Source organism: Ixodes scapularis, unplaced genomic scaffold (genome assembly GCF_016920785.2).
Source record: "Ixodes scapularis isolate PalLabHiFi unplaced genomic scaffold, ASM1692078v2 PGA_scaffold11__112_contigs__length_91849675, whole genome shotgun sequence".
Lineage (NCBI taxonomy): Eukaryota > Metazoa > Arthropoda > Arachnida > Ixodida > Ixodidae > Ixodes > Ixodes scapularis.
In genome coordinates, this window is record NW_024609837.1 from 43288518 (window position 1) to 43309213 (window position 20696).

Sequence of the window (20696 nt, forward strand, 5' to 3'; positions counted from 1 at the left end):
GGGGGAGAGAGAGCAGGGAGTGATGCCCGGCTTCCGCGGTCGAATGATGGGTCTATCCCCCCCCCCCCTTTCCCGGGTCCTTGCTGGACCCCCCCCCCCCCCCCCCCCCCCTTAAACAAAACCTGGATCCGCCCCTGCCATTTGTGTGTGTGTAATCACTGTTGTGCTAGCGGCGGTACTATATACTGGCTAAATTTCTCATTCACAGTAGAGACCAGGCACGTAGCCAGGATTTTGTTTCGGGGGGTGGGCGGTGGGGGGGGGGGGGGGGGGGGGGGGCGCCCATGGCAAAATGCTGTATGAAAGGGAGGGCGGAGAGAGGGTCCCAACAAAATGGAAGATTTCGTGGGGTGAAAACTCCGGGCCCCCGCCCCCCCCCCCCCCCCCCCCCATGCCCCCCCCTCCCCCTGGCTACCTGCCTGGTAGAGACACTAGACGCCTTTTCGGGCTTACTATAACTTTCCACTGTCTAAACATACACAAATAACACAATTGTTACATTAAACCTTGTTCACCCTCGGTTTCGTTAAATACTGTTGCGAGGCAAGCCCGCTAGCTGCGACTGAAGACAGATAGAAATAATGTGAGGCCGCAAGGAATTCTTTAGCGAGACTCGTGCCTCCAATGTCTATTACCGCCACGCGACTTTGTAATTGTGATGATCGTAATACCCAGCGTATACGCGCTGTGATCTGGATATGGTTAAAGTTCGGCGCTTTCCTTCACTCCACGAACCCGAAACTGTCTGAGCCCGAGCGATCCATGGCAGAACAGCCACTTATGACAGTGGCTACAGGCAACGCTGCAGGACGGCGACTGAAAACTTACCTACAAAATTGTAGGCTTGAGGAGCGTTTCAAAGGGCCGACACTTGGCGTGCCGATATCCCTGCCCCAGAAGCCACCGAGGGCATCAGTGAATGCATGACGTCGTAATCTCGACATTTATCCAGCGATAAAATTCGCAATTGGGAAGAGATATGATCACCATAGCCAAGCTATCTCTAGCCACCAATATTGCATAGCTCTCTTTTTTTCTTTTTTTATTCTGCTAGACCGCGGCAAAGCACTCCTATCGCAAACGAGATTTCCTGCCTTTGCTCAAAACAGAACCTCCAGGAGCGGCAGGCGCGCGAGCTGAAGGGGTATTTTAGCAAAGCGCATACAGGGTGTCCCAAAAAGTATTTACAGGGGTTTTCGCCACCGCAACACTAAACTACGCGTCGCCGAACGCTTATTAGCGAGTTTTAGTAGACCGTGTTTCCCGCTCCGCTAAACCCCTCCGCTACCCGGAACTCTAAAGCCAAAGCCATCGGCGCGCAGGCGCAGTGGCGGTTTCTTCGTAGCGGAGGGCTAGCGGAGCGGGAAACACGGTCTACTAAAACTCCCTATCATATGCCCAAATGTAACGCTAGCCGTACGAACATGCAAATGGCAGCGTTTCAGAACTATAGACGTTCTATATCACATGTTATAAGTGCTTTTCTGAAATTTTAAATGGGAAAATGGCGGCCGACGAAGCGTGGAGTGGAGCTGAATGACGCCGGTTACCAAAAACGGGGAAAATTTCAGTGGCATAACGGGCCCCATTTTCCTATTGAAATTGCTAACACAAGCGTGAACGCGCGTGCATGCGCGCTCACACTTGTATTAGCGAGGGCAGAAAGCTCGCGCTGAAGGCGGAGCTATAGTTTCAGGCCGACGATTAGACTCGAGATTCTGCAAGGCAGAAGATCCTCCTATGTGGGAGGAGGAAGCAGGCAGCGGTGGACAGGGTAGAAGGGGAGAGAGGAGGAAGCGAGGGAAAAGTAGAACTGGTCGTCGGCCTTTAACGGCCTGTTCACACGCGCAGCGGAGAGCTACAAGTAGGAAGCCTTCATGTGCCCTTTGCTAGGGTGATGCCACCCTTTGTAATACCGCTCGCCGACAAACCAGCAGCCATTTTGGTTCTCGGCGATAATCCGGGGGGTTATTAGCGCCGAGATATTTCGGTGGCGCCCTCTTATGGTTTCCCTCCGTGACGTCACGACTCGGATTTGCCTCGCCGTGACGACACCAGTTGTTATTCTGGCTACTTACCATCGGGTGCAACGACGAGTTCGATGGTGTGTTTAAAAAGCCCAGTAGAAGCTACGAGCCATCGCAATCCGAAACTAACACCGTCAAAGTTGACAGTCTGGCAGTGCTCATATGCCCATGGTTTGGCCAATCGTGGAAAGCCGACCACAGCGACGCTTTTGGCCGCGCACATCGCTAATAACCCTCCTGGAAACAAGCACCATATCTCACATGTTCGGAGCAGCGTTGTGGATCCCACGGAGGGAGGATTAGCATTTTCCCCCTCGGATGGAAAGACCGATGGACACAAAGGCCACTTTCTGGCGCATAAGGAAACAATGAGAGGAACAAAATGGCGGTGGAAGGGGGTGTGAAAAAGGGAAACAGGCAGTTGGCCTCACTCTATGCGAAGCGCACATAAAGGCACCCTAGCTATACTCCGTTTCACCTTATGTTGTACCGCAGAGCAGGCTAGAAGCGCGAGCTCATAGCGTTGGAAGCTGCTCTCAACGCACGAGAGCTTGTGCGAGCCGCGGAGACGTGCCCTAGAGCAAGGAGCTCGCGCTCGTAGCCTTTCCTGCGGTACATCATAAGGTGAAAGAGGGTATACAAGCATAGCGCTGACCTCGCGCTAAGCGCGTGCCGAGGGGAGCGTTCACCAGCTTTGTATCGCACCGTCAAAACTGTTGTTCATGCCAGCCCTCTTCGATACTACAAAATGAGCCAATGGGCTACTTGGTAAAAGTGATTATACTTCGTCTCACTTGCTGCACGAGCGCCCGTGCAACCGCCGCGGCTTCATTCAAAGCGACTAGCTCACGCTTTTAGCACGCGCGGCTAACAATAGTCCGTACTAAGGTGAGACGAAGTTATAGTCGTTAGTTGTTTACACAAAAAGAAAATTGGGGTGTGGGGTGGGTATGTTTATAAAGCCTGAATTTAGTCTGCCCCAACGGGCGAATTGTCTCTCAGCTGTAGATGAGAAATTTAGCCAGTGCAGTACAACCGCTACCCTGGGGTATTTAACGTGCACCACGCAGTAGTGATACACGACCGCACGCCAGTACGATGCTAATCCAGATCGAAAGTTGTTTATACAGCAGGAGTTTAGTCTGCCAGAAACATGGTGACATTGTCACCCACTGTAGATGAGAAATTTAGCCAGTGCAGTATACAACTGCTAGTTTGGGGTCTTTAATGGGATACACGCGAGTCCTCAGCTAGCCTGCAGCGTGCGATGTCCTCAGCCCAGCACGCGCATGTGTGTCGCTTCGGGAAGCGAGCAAATCACGTGCCATACGCACGAACACTGAAAATGGAACCGGCCAGGAGTCTCATTTAGATCAAGGAGGTTATAATGGTCGAATTGGGCAACGTGGGGATTGATGGGTTCTGCAGCGCGAGTTTTTGCTCCACGTTCTCCAAGTATATGGCGTGCGCTAGCCCACTAGGCCACCGATCCCCCACTGCGCTACACTTGGACACAACTTTTCTTAGCAATGAAGCCAAATATTAGCGGCGAGATGTTTCGGTGGCGCCCTCGTTCGGTTACCTTTCGTGACGTCATTACCTTGTAAACAACAAGCTCGGTGGTGTTTATAATGGGCATGGTGGAAGCCTGAAATCACAGCAGTCTCAAAGCAACACTGCTAACACCGTCAAAATTGAAGTTCTTACATTCCTCTTGCCTCCGTCGATGAGACATCCTTTGCTGACGTCATAGTCAGCATTCGGCCAATTGTGGTGGGCCGACCACAGCGACACTTTCGATCGCTCACTGGCGGCCATAGCTGTGTGCGCGAGTGCTGAGCGCGTGCTGATGTCGAGCTTCCACAGTTCTTTTGCAACGTGCATGCCGCATTATCAAGAGTGTCGGTCAGCCTATTGATGTGAGCTCGTTCTGAGCATGCGCTCTAAACAGCACCCACAAATATGGCGTCCAGTGAATACTCCCGTGTCCTCGCGCACATTGAGCTCCGATGACAGCTGTGCTCGCGCGGTCTTCACTTCTTCAGAAATGTTACAAGAAGTTGCGTCGCCGCCTGGCGGAAGTTTTTCACAAACCAGAGTGAGGATACTTCAACTTTCTCTGTTAGTGGAAGCACGTGCAATGCCAAGCTTCTACGCGCTATGAAAATTAAAACGCGTGGGCAGCACGTGCACACTCATAGTGAGGAAAACAGAAGCGCCTCTCGCGAGCCTCTCACGGCGAATAGCCCACTCGGCCATCGATTCCCCGGCATGAACACAAACAGCGCTTAGAAGGACTAGTATAGGAAGTGGTAGAAGAAGTAAATCCCCAGACTGTTCTAACTGCGGAACTACACAAGACACGTCTAGCATTGTCTGTCCTCAGTATAGGGAGTATTCACTGGTGGCCATAGCTGTGTGCACGATTGTTGAGCGCGTGCTGACAGCAAGCTTCCACAGTTCTTTTGCAACGCGCATTCCACACCATCACGAGTGCCGGCCTTAGTAGCCTAATAATGTGAGCTCGTTCTGAGCATGCGGTCTAAACAGCACCCACAAATATGGCGTCCAGTGAATACTCCCTATATGAAGATAAACGGAAACCACTGAAAGAGTTGCCTCTCGGAGAACTCGGCCTTAGTTAACTACGTAGAGGTCCATGGGAAAACGAAGTCTCCGCCACAGCGGCTGCTCTCCCGCGATACCTGTCAGCTACAGGTCTCAGCAAGAAACTCTATAATGATACAATCTGCACGTTCAGCGGCGTCGGTTGCTACGCCACTGTACAAGTGGGTCGGATCTCCTATCAATCGGCCCGTGACTTTAGAAAGGGCTCAATAATGCTTCTTTCACTGCATTTACAGGGATACTGAACCAAAGATTTTAGTGCCCACTAGCGCACATGAAGGCACCCTAGTGCCCACAATAAGTGGCGCACGTTCTTTCCACGAGCTAGCAGCCGCCGGTGTGCGCGAGCACAAGCAACGAAAATGACGTCAAAGACCTCCCTTCGGAGGACAGTGGCTGCATTTACATGGATGCGACCGTGGCGCATCGAGTCGAGATTTCACGATTTTGATTGGTAGCAGTTGGGCAGAAGAGGAAGAAGTAAGAAGACAGGCTGCGTGTGATTGGTCCCTGGTAGATTCGATGCGCTACGATTGCATTCATGTAAACGTAGCCAGTGAAATGCATGGGCTTGGGGCCAAAGGAGAATAAAGACAGGCTTTTCATCTCCACAAGTGAAAGCTACGTCCTTGTTACACCAATTAATCGCTTACCTTTTACACCAGACACCACTCTGTTGATGAAAAATTTGTCTTTATTCTCCTTTGGCCCGAAGCCCATACATTTCATTGTCATCTTAACCGCGAATGGAGGTCTCTGACGTCATTTTGGTTGCGTGTGCTCGCGCACACCGGCGGCTGCTGGCTCGTGGAAAGAACGTGCGCCACTTTTTATGGACACGAAATTCCTTGGTTCAGTATCCCTTTAAACGAGACGGGTGTATATCACATGAGGGAATGACGTTTTAGCGAACAGCGACATTGGAGCGAATCGACGTTTTAGCGAATAATGGGGGCGCGTGTTAACCCCCCGCTGCGCTTACGCCGCTTCGCTGGCTTCGCGGCGACAGTCTGCGGCGGCTCATTACAAAAATGTGAACGCACTTGACCTACCCGAAAACGCCGCTTCGCGGACGCCGACTATTCGCTAAAGTGTCATTTGGTGAAACGTGGGCGTTCGCTAAAACGTCATTCGATCAAGTAAGTGCCTCCCGTTTTACAATAGACCTATAGACCTATTGATATATATTACCCAAGCATCAAGGAGGATGCAGGGATTGGTGATCCACGTGCCGCACGTGCTGGCCTAACTTTTCTAAAGCAAATTGCTAAAACAAATGGCATCTTACACGCGCGTTCATCAACGCTTTAATTTGGTTATTTACTTCGAATCTTTCATACGGGGAAGACGTGCGCGTGCGGCGCGTGGAACACCAATCCCTGCACTCTCCCTGATTTCTGGGTAATATACCAAATGGTCTATTGCTAAATTACCCAAGCATCGAAGATAATGCAGGGATTGGTGTTCCACGCGCCGCACGTGCTGGCGTCTGCAGCAGTAACTGTTCTAAAGCAAAAGCCTAAAACAAATGGCTTCTTGCGCGCGTTCGTCAACGCTTTATTCAGGTTATTTACTCGGAACCTCTTATATACGGGGAAGGCGTGCGCGTGCTGCGCGTGGAACACCATTCCCCGCATTCTCATTGATGCTTGGGTAATTTAGCAATAGGTCTATTGCTATTATTTAATTTCCCGCATCGTAATTTCGGCACCCTCGTTCGCAAGCTCAATTTCAGCCATCGTCACCAGTTTTTACAGAACAATAAGGGTCAGTGTCTGACTATTTCTTTTAGCGGTGAATGTATGCCGTCTCGAGTGAGTGCACTTAGCACCGAGTGTCATTTATGTGGTGTTCCACACGAGTTCTTGCTGAAGAGTATCCTCGGCATCACTTCATTTGATAACACTGTTTTGAAAGTTAGACATAAGAACATGAAAACCATAAAAGTTGCGTTTTTTTTTAATGCGCTAGATTTAGTACTGACATGACAAAGAGAAGCTCACGGCGTCCGTCTGCGAACAAAACAGTGCAAAGGGAAGCGGGCCGCGTAGAAACGAGGAGAGTAGTGAAAGAGGGGGGCGAGAGGGAGGTGACGTCACGGGGCGGAAGCCAATCAACGCGCGGATGAATGCTGAGACGAATCTTGTGGTTCTCCTTAGGGCCACTGCCTTTGGGAGTACCACGTTCGCGGCGAGACGCTCTACCGCGAAGCGGGTTCGCACTCGCGTGGCATGCTGCTCGTCGAGCGCAATGAGACACCAGTCACGTTGGTAACGGTGATAAACTGTTTATTTACAATGAAACAAAATAACAACAACACAGCAGCTATAAGCTGGCGAACGCCGTCGGTGTGGAGATCGCCCACGGCCGAACGGTCGTTCACAAATGTACAAAGGACGGGGTAAACGCTCACCGGTGCGCCGGAAGGTTCCCCGTTGTCGCCGCCGCCGAATCCCAGGAAGAAGAAGCGAAGCGAGACCTTAAGATAACGGCGGGGGCGAAGTGGCCAATCAAGGAGCGACACGTCGATCTCCTTTGTGCGGGGGTTCGTTACGGAAATCACCCCAAGGGGGGAGAGGAGGAAGCCACTCACAGTGGTAAGCAGCGCCACCTCTCGCTACGCCAGCGCGGCCGCCACGGCGCGCCAAAACGCTGACGCGACAGAATGTTGAGGGATCACAATCCCCACAATCTGAACTTGCAGGCGTGAAGAGCGCGTATGACTTGGTCTGTACTACAAAAATGGGGGGTGAACGGAGTACAAAAATCAAGGAAAGATGTATTGGTGGATTTTTAGGGAATGCGTTTGCACGACGCTTGGGAAACGCCACACACCGAGCCCCCTTCGGGAAACGCCAACACTGACCCCGTAGCGAAGCCAAAAAGAGGCAGCGAAAAATAGGGGAAGCAAAAAAGAGAGAAAAAACAGAAAAGAAACTTTCAGCCTTTCCACTTCGGTGAAGACGGAAGACCAACGAAACTGTACGCTAGTCCCGTGTTTCTTCTTCGTCGATCGTCTGTTTTGCGCGTCGTTTCCTACGATGAATTCCCACCAACTCGCCCAACGTCCATTCTTCTATGAAAGGTGGAAAGGTTGCCGGCGTCACTTATAGATGGCGGTAGCTGTCCAGAGTTTTGTGTAGTTTTGTGTAGACGTTTGTTTGGTACCGGACACGAAACGGTTGAAACTAGCCCTTAAAAGGGGGAGGGGGGGGTGCAACAATATCCGGACTTCGGTCAAAAATATGTGGAAGTTGCCCTCTGACACTTTTAAAGTAAAGGACAGAAAACCGATTTCGCCTGCGTGTCCTAGTTGTTGTGTAAAAAAAAAAAAAAAACAATATCGGCATTTCTGGCACCCCTCAACTCACTCCCAGTCTTCAGGGTCACACCTGGTCCCCCTCCTAGTGACGTCATTCGGAGTGCCGTATAGCTTCCCGTGTGCTCTCTCGGAGGACTTCCTCTCCCTCTCTCTGCTGACATTTCTGGGCGTTATGCTGCAGCTTAGAGCCGATCGAGGTCACGTAGTCTTTTCGCCGTAGTTCCTTCGGCTGCCACTAGCGGCTGCAGGTAGGGAAAAAAGCTCCACTTTTGCTTTGCGATTATGCAGAGGAATCGCGCCATTTATTTAATCAAGGAGATTTTTTTTTTCTATCCCCGAGACACGATAAACAACGTAAAAATGACGAGATGCAAATTCTTTTAATCTTAAAATCGTTGCACCCCCCCCCCCCCCCCCCTTTTAACAGCCCCGCAGCAAAAGTGAAGGGGTCAACATTAGCGTTCCCCAAAGCGTTCGTGTTTCCAAACGTCCTGCTAACTCGTTCCCTAATGATCCACCAATAGATCTTAACTTTTATTTTTCTTCTAAATATTATTCTAAAACGATTTGAAAATCGATAGAGAGAGAGAAAAGTGCTGTAGAAAAATAGCAGGGCTCAGGTTGGGCCGGCTGGGGGGAGACATGTTCGGTGCCTGCTTCGGGATAGTATAGCTGGAACCGCCAGTGTGGCTCTTTGCTTCTCCGCGTCGTAACAAAAAAAAAAAAAAAAAAAAAAAAAAAAAAAAACGGCGAAAAGAGCAAGTTGTTTTAATCCACCTTTTTCAGAAATGCCAGTTGAAGGCGTCTCAGAAAAAAAAAAAAAAAGGCGCTTCAAAATTTGCCGGTCGTTCGTGAATCCATGGAACGCGATCATATGTTTTCCTGCCAGAACCTCTAAAACTGTAATTTCGAAAGCGATGAATTTCATCTTGGTTATGTGCAGTGCTTAAAGTCTACCGTAATCTACGGGGGTCTCTACAAACTCTGACTAAAGGGGGGGGAGTCATATTAGGTACACGCAAAACCGACTTGACTAGTGTGTACTTGTAGCTCGACATGTTTTGTGGAAAACAAAAAAACGCCTGACGACGTGATAAATCTGGAGGGGGGAATCAGATCATGTCTTATTGTGAGACTCGGTTATGGTTTTCTCAATGCCGAAGGTATGACAGGGGGTCTCAAACCCCGCATCAAAATTGTTGGGGAGTCCGAGATCCCTCGAGTCGAGACCCCCCTGACTTTAAGCACTGATATATGTAGCTAGCTGGGCTTGTGACCTTTTGTGCTTTCTACCGCTATGTGGATTCACAAAACGCGGCTGAACCTGTTGATCCTACTCCCAAGATTTCATTCCAGTGACAATGTTAATTAAGCTTTAATTTAGGCTTCATCTAAACCTACCGTGCAACCCAGCCAAACCTAATCAACGTGATTCATCAGCCTTTTCCAGAATGCCGAAGCTCAAAATAGCCTTCCTTAAATATTAAAAAAAAAAAATAAATAAATAAATAAACAAAGACAGACATTACGGTTAATGATTATGCACGCAATTGGTCAGCATGTCAAATCCTATCTCTAGGCCAGGGGTCTTCAAACTTTGTGGCTAAGGAGCCGGTGAATAAATAAGAAAATACAAATAAGGAAACACTAAATAAACATCCTAGATAATCATTTAAATACAAAATTGAAAATTAGAGTAACTATGAAACAAGGATGTAAGGTGAACGAATAATGAATACATATATTTTACATTACAATTTAATACTAAGTTAAATTAAAGCGCCAGAGGGACGTTGACATGTTCACAGAGGGCAGAGCACCAATGAGAATAATGGACCTCATGCTGACAACGCGCAATTGTTATACGGAGCGATACTTTTTTAATTCGAAATCGATTAAAAAAACAAAAAAGCACCTTTACTGCTACGTGAATGCCGTCTTTACTAAATGCATCTTCAGCTCAGCGGATATTCGGAGGCGAACAACCGTCACAGTCTGGTGAGTAATTAACTAAAATTCGTTAACTTTTTAATTAGTAAAAATATACATATGGTTCCAATTAGAGCCATGTTGAGCGTCATTTAAAAACCATTAAACCAGTCATTTTCCGAAAGACTTGGAGCGCGTGCGAAGCACAGTAGTGCGCCAAAGTGACCACTCATGCAGCAGGGCGATAAGGCACCCGCGCGATTTTTCCGTCTCTTTTCATAGCCCCAGCCTTGTACCTGTTGCACCAGTGGTACCTTTGCGTACTATACTACGCTTCCCACGCGCTCAGTCTTTCTGAAATACTGATTTAATGGTTTTAAATGACGCTTAGCAAGTTTCCAATGGGAACAAAATGTCTATTTTCACTAATTAAAAAGTTAATCAACAAATTTGTGTTAACCATTCACCAGACTGTGATGGTTTGCGTCTCAAATGTCCGCCAAGCTGAAGACGGCATTCACGTAGCAATAAAAACGCCTAAAAAAAAAAAAAATTGTTTCGAGTAAAATATAACACCCGTATATTATAGGGTGCCTTTATGTCCCGAACATGTCGGCACTCTAGTATATTATGCTGTCATATAATATCTGCTGCAAAACAAAGGAACATTAGCATACATATACAGGGTGTCACAAATGAAAATTTACACGGTCTTTTTTACCGCAAAAATAAACTAGGCATCGCCGAACGCTCATTCTGTGCCCAAAGGTAGAGCTAGAGGTCACAACCAGATGCCAAAGTTTCAGCCCGATCCGATAACTTAATCGAAAGTTGTAAGTGATTTCCTGAAAATTTCAATGGGAAAATGGAGCCCATTTTTGACCGTTTTCGGTTTCTGGTGCCATAGAGCCCCATGTGTTTGAAAACTCCGTCGGCCGCCATTTTCCCATTGAAATTTTCAGAAAATCACTTATAACTTTTGATGAAGTTATCGGATCGGGCTGAAACTTTGGCATCTGGGTGTGACCTCTAGCTCTACCTTTGGGCGGAGAATGAGCGTTCGGCGATGCCTAGTTTATTTTTGCGGGAAAAAAGACCGTGTAAATTTTCTTTTGTGACACCCTGTACTTACATATATATGAATCAGGGGACTAAGAATAGGGATTCTGGTGATGACAATGTCCTATTAATAATATGGCTAAAGGACCTGCGTTACAATAGGCAGTTTCTTCTCGTTCTTTGTGGTATCTTAGTTTGGTCGGTTAGTGCGCGGTGCCGTTTCTTTACTTTTGGCGCCCGCAGCAGCGGGCCTGTTGGAAGCAGACCACGTGCCGGACTTTGAGTTTTAGTAGACCGTCGTTCCTCCTCCGCTACCCGGAACTTTACAGCCAAGGCCATCGGCGCGCAGGCGCAGTGGCGGTTCCGCATGAGACTCGCGCATGCGGAGTTCACATCGGACACGTATCGAGTGTGCAAACACGGTCCCTATAAAACTCTCCAATAGAGAGTTTTATAGGGAATCCCAACGCTCTCCTTGGTGCTTGGGTAACTTAGAAAGAGGTATAATGTATTCGTTTCGTTTTACTGATTAAAAAAAAAAAAAAAACTATACTTGTTTTTACCTTAAGATTCGTAGTAAAAAAAAGTCAAATTTTCGCGGAGAATTACTAACATTATCTTATCTTATCTTATCAAGACGTGCACGTTTCAAACGCCAAAAGCATCGTTTCTTCCTCCGAGGACCACATCTCGTAAGAACTACTTCGCGCGGCATATGAACAATGAGCAAAACTGCAGAAACACCCGGTATGCAGATCGTGTTCAATGTAGGGTACGTAATATACCCGAGAAAAGAGAACCGGGTTTTTCGGCCCGGATAAATAAACTATCTATCGTAGAAATGCAACTAGCGGTTCGGTTAGAACACGAAAAGTTAAGAACATAACGTTGTTTGTATTATAAAAAAAGAAAAGTGAAAAACGAAATTTTTTTTGAGCGAACATCACCTAACCCTATTATCAAAACAATACACATTGTGAACACTTCTGGGATTTACATCGGTAAAACTGAAAATTACTGTCTTATTTCTTGCTGACAAGTGCGTTTCAATGAATTAGATACTACAGGGGTTCACAATCTCATTTTATCATTGGAAATAAGTTCATATGGAAATTTCGTTTTTCTCGGTTACTTTTTGCCCCAGGCAATGTCCCGTTCTCAAACTTCCGTGTTCTATCCCAAACGCTAGCGTCCCATTTTCAGAGTTTGAGCTTTCTGTGATGCAATTTATATACACGTGCAAAAAAACATGGTTCTTTTTTCTGAAAACTGAAAAATACTGTCTTATTTCTTGCTGACAAGTTCGTTTCAATGAATTAGATACTACAGGGGTCCACAATGTCATTTAATCATTGGAAATAAGTTCATATGGAAATTTCGTTTTTCTCGGTTACTTTTTGCCCCAGGCAATGTCCCGTTCTCAAACTTCCGTGTTTTATCCCAAACGCTAGCGTCCCATTTTCAGAGTTGGATCTTTCTGTGGTGCAGTTTCCTTACACGGGCAGAAAAACATGGTTCTTTTCTTGAGAACTTCCAGCATGTGGTTTCGTGATGTGCAATCATTTCTGGAAACAAATGGGAGCAGAAGTCCACTCCCTTGAACGAATCAATGCCGGTGTCCGTGCGGATGGCACCTGGGGCCCTAATCTACACAGCAAAATGAAGTGGGACATCGCCACCTACTGCAATTAGCAAGGAGCTGACCAACTGCAACAGGCGGCAATGTCCCGGTCCCGCCGTTTAGATGGACCCCAGGTCGACACACCATGCAAGGCTGGCACGCAACTAACCCTTTACACATAAAAACGGCACGTGGTGGAGGACTTGCCAACTACCATTTTCGAGGTGATCACGCGATCAGCTGCACAGGGACAAACGAGGTTTAAGTTGTCTGTGCAACCGAGTACTTTCTCGAGCCATATGTGGACGCTGTTTTGCAGGCTCGACGGGCTAGAAACGCATTTCGCTCCTCGCGAGGAAGACTCGCAACGCAACGAAAACAGCATTAAAAACTTTTGCATCCAGTTAGGGTCGGATTTAGAGGGAACGAAAAGCGGGTGGGAGAACCCCCCCCCCCCCCCCCTCTCAATGTCAACTTTGTTTTAATAAAATCATTAACATACACCAGCGCCAAAAGTTTTGATTTTGGTGACGTAGCAAATATTGGGTCAACAAAATAGATCTGGGCAATGTTTCGACCGCTATGTCATTCCTCAACAGACTAACCCCCCTCCCCCCTTTCCACTGCCGAATGCCTACCGCCCCTTCCTGGCGCGACTCACAAATCCGCCCCTGCCTCCGGTGAGTTTAGGCACGCATAGAACTCTTCTTCTCGAAGGTCTATTCCCACAGAGTCAACGTGAGAAAACCAGGCAAGTGACGACACCAGTTAAGGATGTGTGTGTGAGAACAGTATTTAATCATCTCAGGCGACCAAGGCGGAGGCTGTGGACGACTCGTACCTCCAGGATGGAGCCAGGATGCGCTTGGCCTTGTAGTAGCGCACCAGCCGGTGGATCCTGCTCTCGACCAGGATGAGCCGGAACTTGGAGTCCCGGTCCTTGCGGTTGCGCTCCAGGTGCTTGCGGATGGCCACCGCCTTCTTGATAAGCGAGTACAGGTCCTCGGGCAGGGCCGGGGCCAGACCCTTGCCCTTCAGGATGCGCAGGATCTTGTTGCCCGTCACCCAGCGCACCTGCATGGCGGGCAGACAACGTCACCTCCTGCCACACTCCAGCGCCAGTGAATGAATGCCTTCTCAGGCTGCTAGATGGTACTATGTCGTGATTGATATGAAGATCGTACCAAACCACATCATTCAGAGAGCTACACAAGTGTTAAACATTCGTACAAGCTTACCTAACAATCTGGCAGCGTAGCGACTACTAAAATATTAATTTCTGCTTTGTTAAAAAAAAAAAAAAAGGGCTTCTGCTGCAAAGTATTTGCATTTTGGTTAAATGGAGCAGAACGCAGCAGGGTAAGCACTTCGACACAAATGGTGCAGAAATCGCATCACTGCTAACTACAGTAGAAGCTACGGAACGAATGGCCATTCCATCAGTGGGGCGAGGGGGCGACCTCTGGCCAGATGCTAGTAGTAGCCAATGCAGCCAATGGCTAAAAGATCACACGGGTCACTTTAGATCCACAGACTGCCAAAGCTACATATAGCTCACTAACATGCGATGGCATGACTCTAGCCGTTTTTATCTCTATTGCTTCATTGTACACTAAGATTTATCCCGCACAAAAAATGGAAAACTATGCATTGTTGTGTTCATCCTGGCTATGATCCAGGGAAATAAAATATGACCTCTTTGGACATACTGCAAAACATTTGCAAGTAATCTGCCATTTCCAAATGCTTGGCAAGCTTGGATTGCTCTGCCAAGTCCCATACATGTGGACAGTTTTGCAAGGCAGACAACCATTCAAGGCACTGTCAAACCTTTGCAGGCACTATGCTGGGAATATTCGGCATTTCCAAGAAAGATCATGCCTGAAGCATAAGCCCTTAGTGAGCTGTATCCCCTCATAGGTCCATACAAAATCAACATGGCATGTTCTGAATGTGAACAGCAGTTTGACAGACTTGGTCTAATCACTGGGGAACAACTTACTGGACTAGCCTTCAGGGAGACATTTCTGGAGTTAACAGAAGCTCACTCGCACAAATCAGGTCCAAGCTGACTGTGGATCTAATTTTGTTTCTTTCAGAGCATTTAAGCTTTGGTAGCAGGTTTTGTAGCAGGCAAAATAGTGATTTGGAACAGTCACTGATGCTTTTGGAGCAAACTCAAAAATAAAGGAGTGATTGCATCGCTGAATGACTTTACACTTGATAATGATTGAGGGTTCAATACTCTTTGATACTGAAGTCTTTTGTAATAAAAATAAAGCGGAAAAGGAACACACAGCTTTTTTTTTGTTAGAGTAGGTCCTATTTACAACGGGTATTAAAAAATGGAAGCAAAATGAATCGAAGTGCAACACTTCAGTTGAGATAGTGCCCCCCCCCCCCCCCTTTTTTCCCCCACTCAGTAGTTTATTAAGTCTGTAAATATAATGTCTGTAAAATGCCGGCAAAAACCACACCCGCTAAAACGCTTATCGATATAAATAGCCCCCCCCCCCCCCCCCCCCCCTCCCTCAGTTTTATGCTCTGACCAAACTCAAGATTCTAATATAAAATACTATGAAAACCTAGACTGGAGCTATAAAAGTGACACCGCACTTGAAAGGCGTTGAAACCAGGGTCGAGTCAAAGTTTGCTGCTCTTTTGATCGATTGCTGCACGGGAGCTACCTCGACTACCGTATTTATTCAAATATAAACCCACATTTATTTTCTTCTTTCCTTTCTCGGCAAACCTTTTCAAAATTAGAGGTTAACTTACAATGAAGATAAAACAAAAGTAGACCTTTAATAGTTCTCAGCATAATTTCTCAGCCTATGGTGCTAACCCGGGCCCTTCCCCACGTCCAGCCATTGTTCCTGCCACTCCAATGTAAAACGGTGAAGCCCAACGTGCACAAGTGCTGGTGTGAGGTGGTGACTGTTAATGGGAGCGGTGCAAGTACCACAGTACGTACGCATACACTCTAGCCACAGCACAAAGGCTTGTGGCAAACATGATAATCAAGTGCTCTCATCAGGAGTAAAAGACTCAAGTTCTACCTAATCCCAGCAGCTGCCATTCCACTGTCTTGCAAAATGTTCTTGCGACATCTAGCTCCAGGCATTACCGACGTCATCTTAAAACTCAGACGAAGATGGTGCCAGCGCGGTGGACAATCCATCTCTATACTCAGTTTCAACTTAAGTCAATGTGCACCCGACGCCACAAGCCAATGAGACCAATCAAACAGCGTCAAAAGTGTGACTTCATGGCAGTCATATTTCTGTTTAAGTTCTTTCATTGGTTAAAGTCACTAAACCAATCAAGCGCAGCAAGTACCCCATGACTTACGCTTATACTATACGGTGGGCTGAGACGTGAAATACACACAAGTACCATTTCCTTCCCTTCTACTTCTCTGAACATCGGGGTCGACCAATGATAGAATATTTTTATTTTTGCTTTGTTTAATCCTATCTCAGCACAGGTGTGGCACAATTATTAAGAACAAAAATTTTGGCACAAGATGTAGCGGCTTTCAAAGGAGGCGCAATTTTGCACAGGGCTTCCATCACTGCTTTCACAATTTTTACTTCTTGAAACTGCCTCTTCTATTCAGATTAGAGAGCTCAATAACAGCAACCATGTAAGTAAGCATATGAATCGTTGCCCAGATACTAGAAGAAAATCATGGTATACACAAAAGGAAGCGGCTGTGGTGCATTGTTAAAACTACACTCCTAAAAAACCTAAAAAAAAAAAAAGAGACTAGATTGCAACTACACAGTATTTTAAACACCAGTTAAATTTTTCAACCTTAAAGCATTGCAATGTCACAATATTTTCAGGGTCTGTTGACATTCTTTCAAATCAACCAGCTGCCTGGTGCCTTTGACACATTCAAAACAGCATCACAACAGTTTTGAATTATCTGGCGTTTCCACTGCCGCAAATCGACACAGCAATTCAATATTGCTGCAAAAGGGGCCAGTTCTAGCAAATTCTGTACTGGAATCTCGGGCATTTTTTCTTCAACACTCATCTCTTCCGTGCATGCTCACGAGTTGCCAAAGCGTTATCAAAGGCACGAAGTTCGCCAGTCCCGCAACCTCCGACTAGCCAGCCTGGGTTCGCGCGTGGAATGGTCCAACAGGGGTCAGAAGGGATCACCTGAGCCACTCCGTGGGAGTCCCTGAGGATGACGCCAATTTGGGAAGGGGTCAGACCCTTCTTGGCCAGCTTGTAGATGTGCTCCTTGACGTCCTCCGGCGACAGCTTCAGCCAGGTTGGCACGCTGCGCCTGTATGGCAGAGCCGACTGGGAAATACCCTTCCCGCTGCAGTGCATACGACCCATCTTGGCTGCTTGGGGGGGCTACCTGCAAGAGTGTGAACGGCAAGCACCTTTACTGAATGGAAATCCACGGAACGCTCAAACAATGCACAGTAGAAAAAAGAATGTTTTGAATGACAGGCAGCAGCAATGTGCTGGCCTGACCCATTGTAACCATTAACGGAAAATGCTCCAATCGAGAATTCGGGAAAATGCTCCAATAGAGAATTCGGGGAATGCCAATCTGACATTAGTGTCGGTGCAGTCTACGCATGGACATGCTAGGAGTTAGTCCCAAGTATTGCTAGCATGGAAGCACTATGGACATTTTGCTAAATGACCAAGGCACTAAGAGCAGGCTGGAAGTTAGATTGCATGGGCTGCACATGCTAGCGTATGTAGCAGTAACTGTTTTAAAGCGAATGCCGGCCCCCCCTCCCCCCAAAAAAGCAGGTGCTTTGCATGTGCGTTTTTCAATGTCTTAATTTGATTATTTACTTTCAACCTTATAGAGATAAGGTATGCTTTGAGAAGTATGGCTGTATACTATACCTTGCATTCTGCCTATTATTGACATGGTGAACAATGGCTACAATACTTGTTTTCCCCTCGAACCATAGTGATAAAAAGTCCGGCACCTCGTAAAGCATTACTAATATCCCCCTTTATGTGGATAATTAAGAGATATGTAGGTAATTTTAGATTATATTTATGTTATCTTATCAAGTCATACATGTTCCAAATGCCAAAAGCATAGCTTTTCCCTTCGACAACCAACTTTGCGCCACGTATAAACAATGCGCAAAACTTGCTTTTTTCGTGAGGTGAAAAGGGTATACTTGTAGTGAATGTAGTCAATGACTCTAGATCAGATAGGTTGATCAAGTTCCCAGAACACCAAAGCTCAAAGCTACTGCTAACTAACTTTTGATAACATCACTCTAGGATTAATATTAATATGAAACTTCCGTGTGTGTTTCTTAGGCATCATGACTTCTTTGTTCATCAAGATTTGTCCATAGTAAAAAGTTGAAGCTGCATACTGCTATGATTCCTGAAATGCAAAAGTATCGCTTTCAACCCACCGCAAGATAGATTAACCAGTTTACATTCGAAAGCGGTAAATCATACACTATGCTGGTAACTTATGGTGAATTCCGCTCGCAGATCTCGAGCGCTCCAAAAGCGCTCCATTTGGAGCGCGCGTATTCCGCTCGCAGATCTGGCTCAAGTCGGTCATCTTCCGCTCGTAGATCTCTGGCAGCGCCCGCTCCACGGAGCGCCCCAAACTCCGCCGAACTTGCTCTGCGGGATTTCACGGATCTCTCCGGAAGCTGACAGAGCGGCCCACGTGACTTGTGTCTAAATCGGCGGTGCGCATGCGCGGCGAGGTTGGAGAGATCGGCGGGCCGGTCGGGTCATGGAGTTGGATCTGTTCGGGTGTGTCGGTTGTTTACTCTAGATTGTGACGGCTCGAACGCTTCTACCTCGCGTAGATCAGGGATAAAAAGCCGGGAATGTGGAGCGTGGCAAATCGCAAGCGCTGACGTCTGTGATCGTGAGAGGAAGAACGAGAAAAAGAACAACAGAAAAGCCGGAGGCAGACGCAAGGTTAGGCCTATTCATTCTGCAGCCAGTGATTGTTTACCTTTTTACACTGCATTCCGTCGGCGTTTTCCCGTGAAATAAAACAAGAAGTGGTTAGGCAACGACCGCGCAAGGGATGGTTCGTTACCTTTGTGTTTATTAAAGTCGTACTACTAATCTGAACTCCACGCTGGCAATCGCTGTCCGTGCCCCGCCGCTTCGAGGCGGCCGAAAGGTATGTGACGGTGCCGAACGCGGACGTCTTCGTTATTTGTGACATGGGCGCCGCGGTACGTATAATTTCGCCCGGCCTGTGTCGCGTGTTACTTCTGCAGCTAAGCGGTGACAGTCCTCACTGGTCGTTGGAAAGATCAGCCGGCTGAGCCGTTGGTGGGCTGTTCAAGTTCAAGCAGCGGCCATTTTGTACGGCGGAAGGAGAAGGGGTGGGGAGGGGTGTGGGGGAGGTCGCTCCAAAAATGCAAGTTTATCTTCCCCTCGTCGATTCGGAGCGGGTCCCTGGGAGCGGAATTTTGCCTCCCTTGCGGATTTTGGAAAGCGCTCCAGATCTACGAGTGGAATTCACCATTAGACCTGAAGCACAACTCCGTAGAAGGTTGCATCCCCTCATAGGTCCATACAAAATCAACATGGCTTGTTCTGCATGTGAACAGCAGTTTGACAGACTTGGTCTAATCACGGGGGAACAACTCACGGGATTAGCTTTCAGGGAGAAATCTCTGAAGTTACCAATACCTTATCTAGTCTCTCCAAACTGATGTGCAACCTACATTCCCAGCATGCTGCTTAGTGCATGGGTAATTTGGCAAACGTGTGTATACTATGGCTTAAAACTGACACAGCAAGCGGAGCATGTGCAACACAAAAAGCCGGGCGTAAGATCGGTGCCAGTACAAGCATGCTGTGCTGGAAAGTACGGGACGCTGAAAATCGAAATGCCACTTAGCAAAGGGCTCACGCGCAGTGACGACCTATGTCACTTCACCTGTCCGCTCGACGCCGTCGAGCGTATGTCCAGAGAAAGCAGGCAAGTTTTACACCATTCCTATTGAAAGTCCTTATCGATCCCGTGATATTCGCAAACCAAACGCCTACTACAACACAACTGCGGACTTTTCTGATCCCTTTCAAACATAAAATTTTACCTCTTTTTCAATCGTTAGAGATGTTGACGTGTTTTAAGTAAAACTGTCGTTCTCCTGCATATGTCGGGGCAGCGCTGGTAGTGCCATTAGCCGACCAAGCCAAGGCACATGCGAGTGAAGTGGGACCGGTTAGGGTTAATGTAAGCATAAATTCCAACGCGGCAGAAAGAATCGCACGTAAGACTTAACATCGCTACAATTCAAAACGAAGGCGCACCAAATTGAGTTCGTTCTTGTCCTTCCAAAGAAGCCGTCATGACAAAAAGTTGGCCAACGTGACTTCAGCCACGATCGTGTTGCGCTTAGGCCTAACGCATACGGACAGTCTGGAGAAATAGAAGTCGCACAAAATGCGGCCGCCTTTGTTAGATGTGTCATGCCATGTTCGGAGATCTTATGCGGCTAATGGTCATAGATAGCAATTATTTAATACTCAATATACAGAGATATTTACTCACTTCAGTCCACGCGTGGCGGCTTCCTCAACAGAGGGAATGAAAAGGAAATGAGTTGCCAGACCGCGAGACGTTTGTTGTCCAAATTTGTAACAAAATACGATTTGTCAATAAGCAGCATTTGGTGCTCTTGGATACCTCATATCTTCATGATTATTAATTTTAAAACAATTTTTATTAAATAATTATAATACTCTTCCAATATCAAGATAATTTGTGTTGTATGTTGCGCAAGATTTACGCTACGTTTCTTAGGGCGCTAAGGGAGAGCGAATTATTTTTATAATTTGCGAATATATTTTTTAATTATGTCTTTACTTTTCTGTGTACCTTAATGTGCTACTTAACTATCTTGATTGTTTTAGGAATATTAATTTAGGAACTCCAAAACCCGAAATTTTGGAGCATTGAAAACGAAACTTCTGTGCGTGTGTTTGTTCTTCCACATGCTGCCAGCGCGGTATTACCAGTGCACGAGGATGCATAGTTTTTTCTTTTCAATTAAACTACATGCCAAATCGACATACTACACGTTGTAATAATAAAACAGACGCACCAAGACTGAAAAGGACG

General features: G+C 47.1%; 1 protein-coding gene across 1 annotated transcript; it reads right to left on the reverse strand.

The window, feature by feature from the left end:
- Window positions 1–13363: 13363 nt before the first annotated feature.
- Window positions 13364–20216, reverse strand: LOC8036442 (40S ribosomal protein S13). The gene is made up of 3 exons (XM_029979903.3): window positions 20127–20216; window positions 16757–16964; window positions 13364–13660 (listed from the first exon to the last, which is right to left on the reverse strand). Exons 2-3 carry the CDS (start codon window positions 16940–16942, stop codon window positions 13391–13393), a joined length of 456 nt encoding a protein of 151 aa, XP_029835763.1. The 5' UTR covers window positions 16943–16964; window positions 20127–20216; the 3' UTR covers window positions 13364–13390.
- Window positions 20217–20696: the final 480 nt, after the last annotated feature.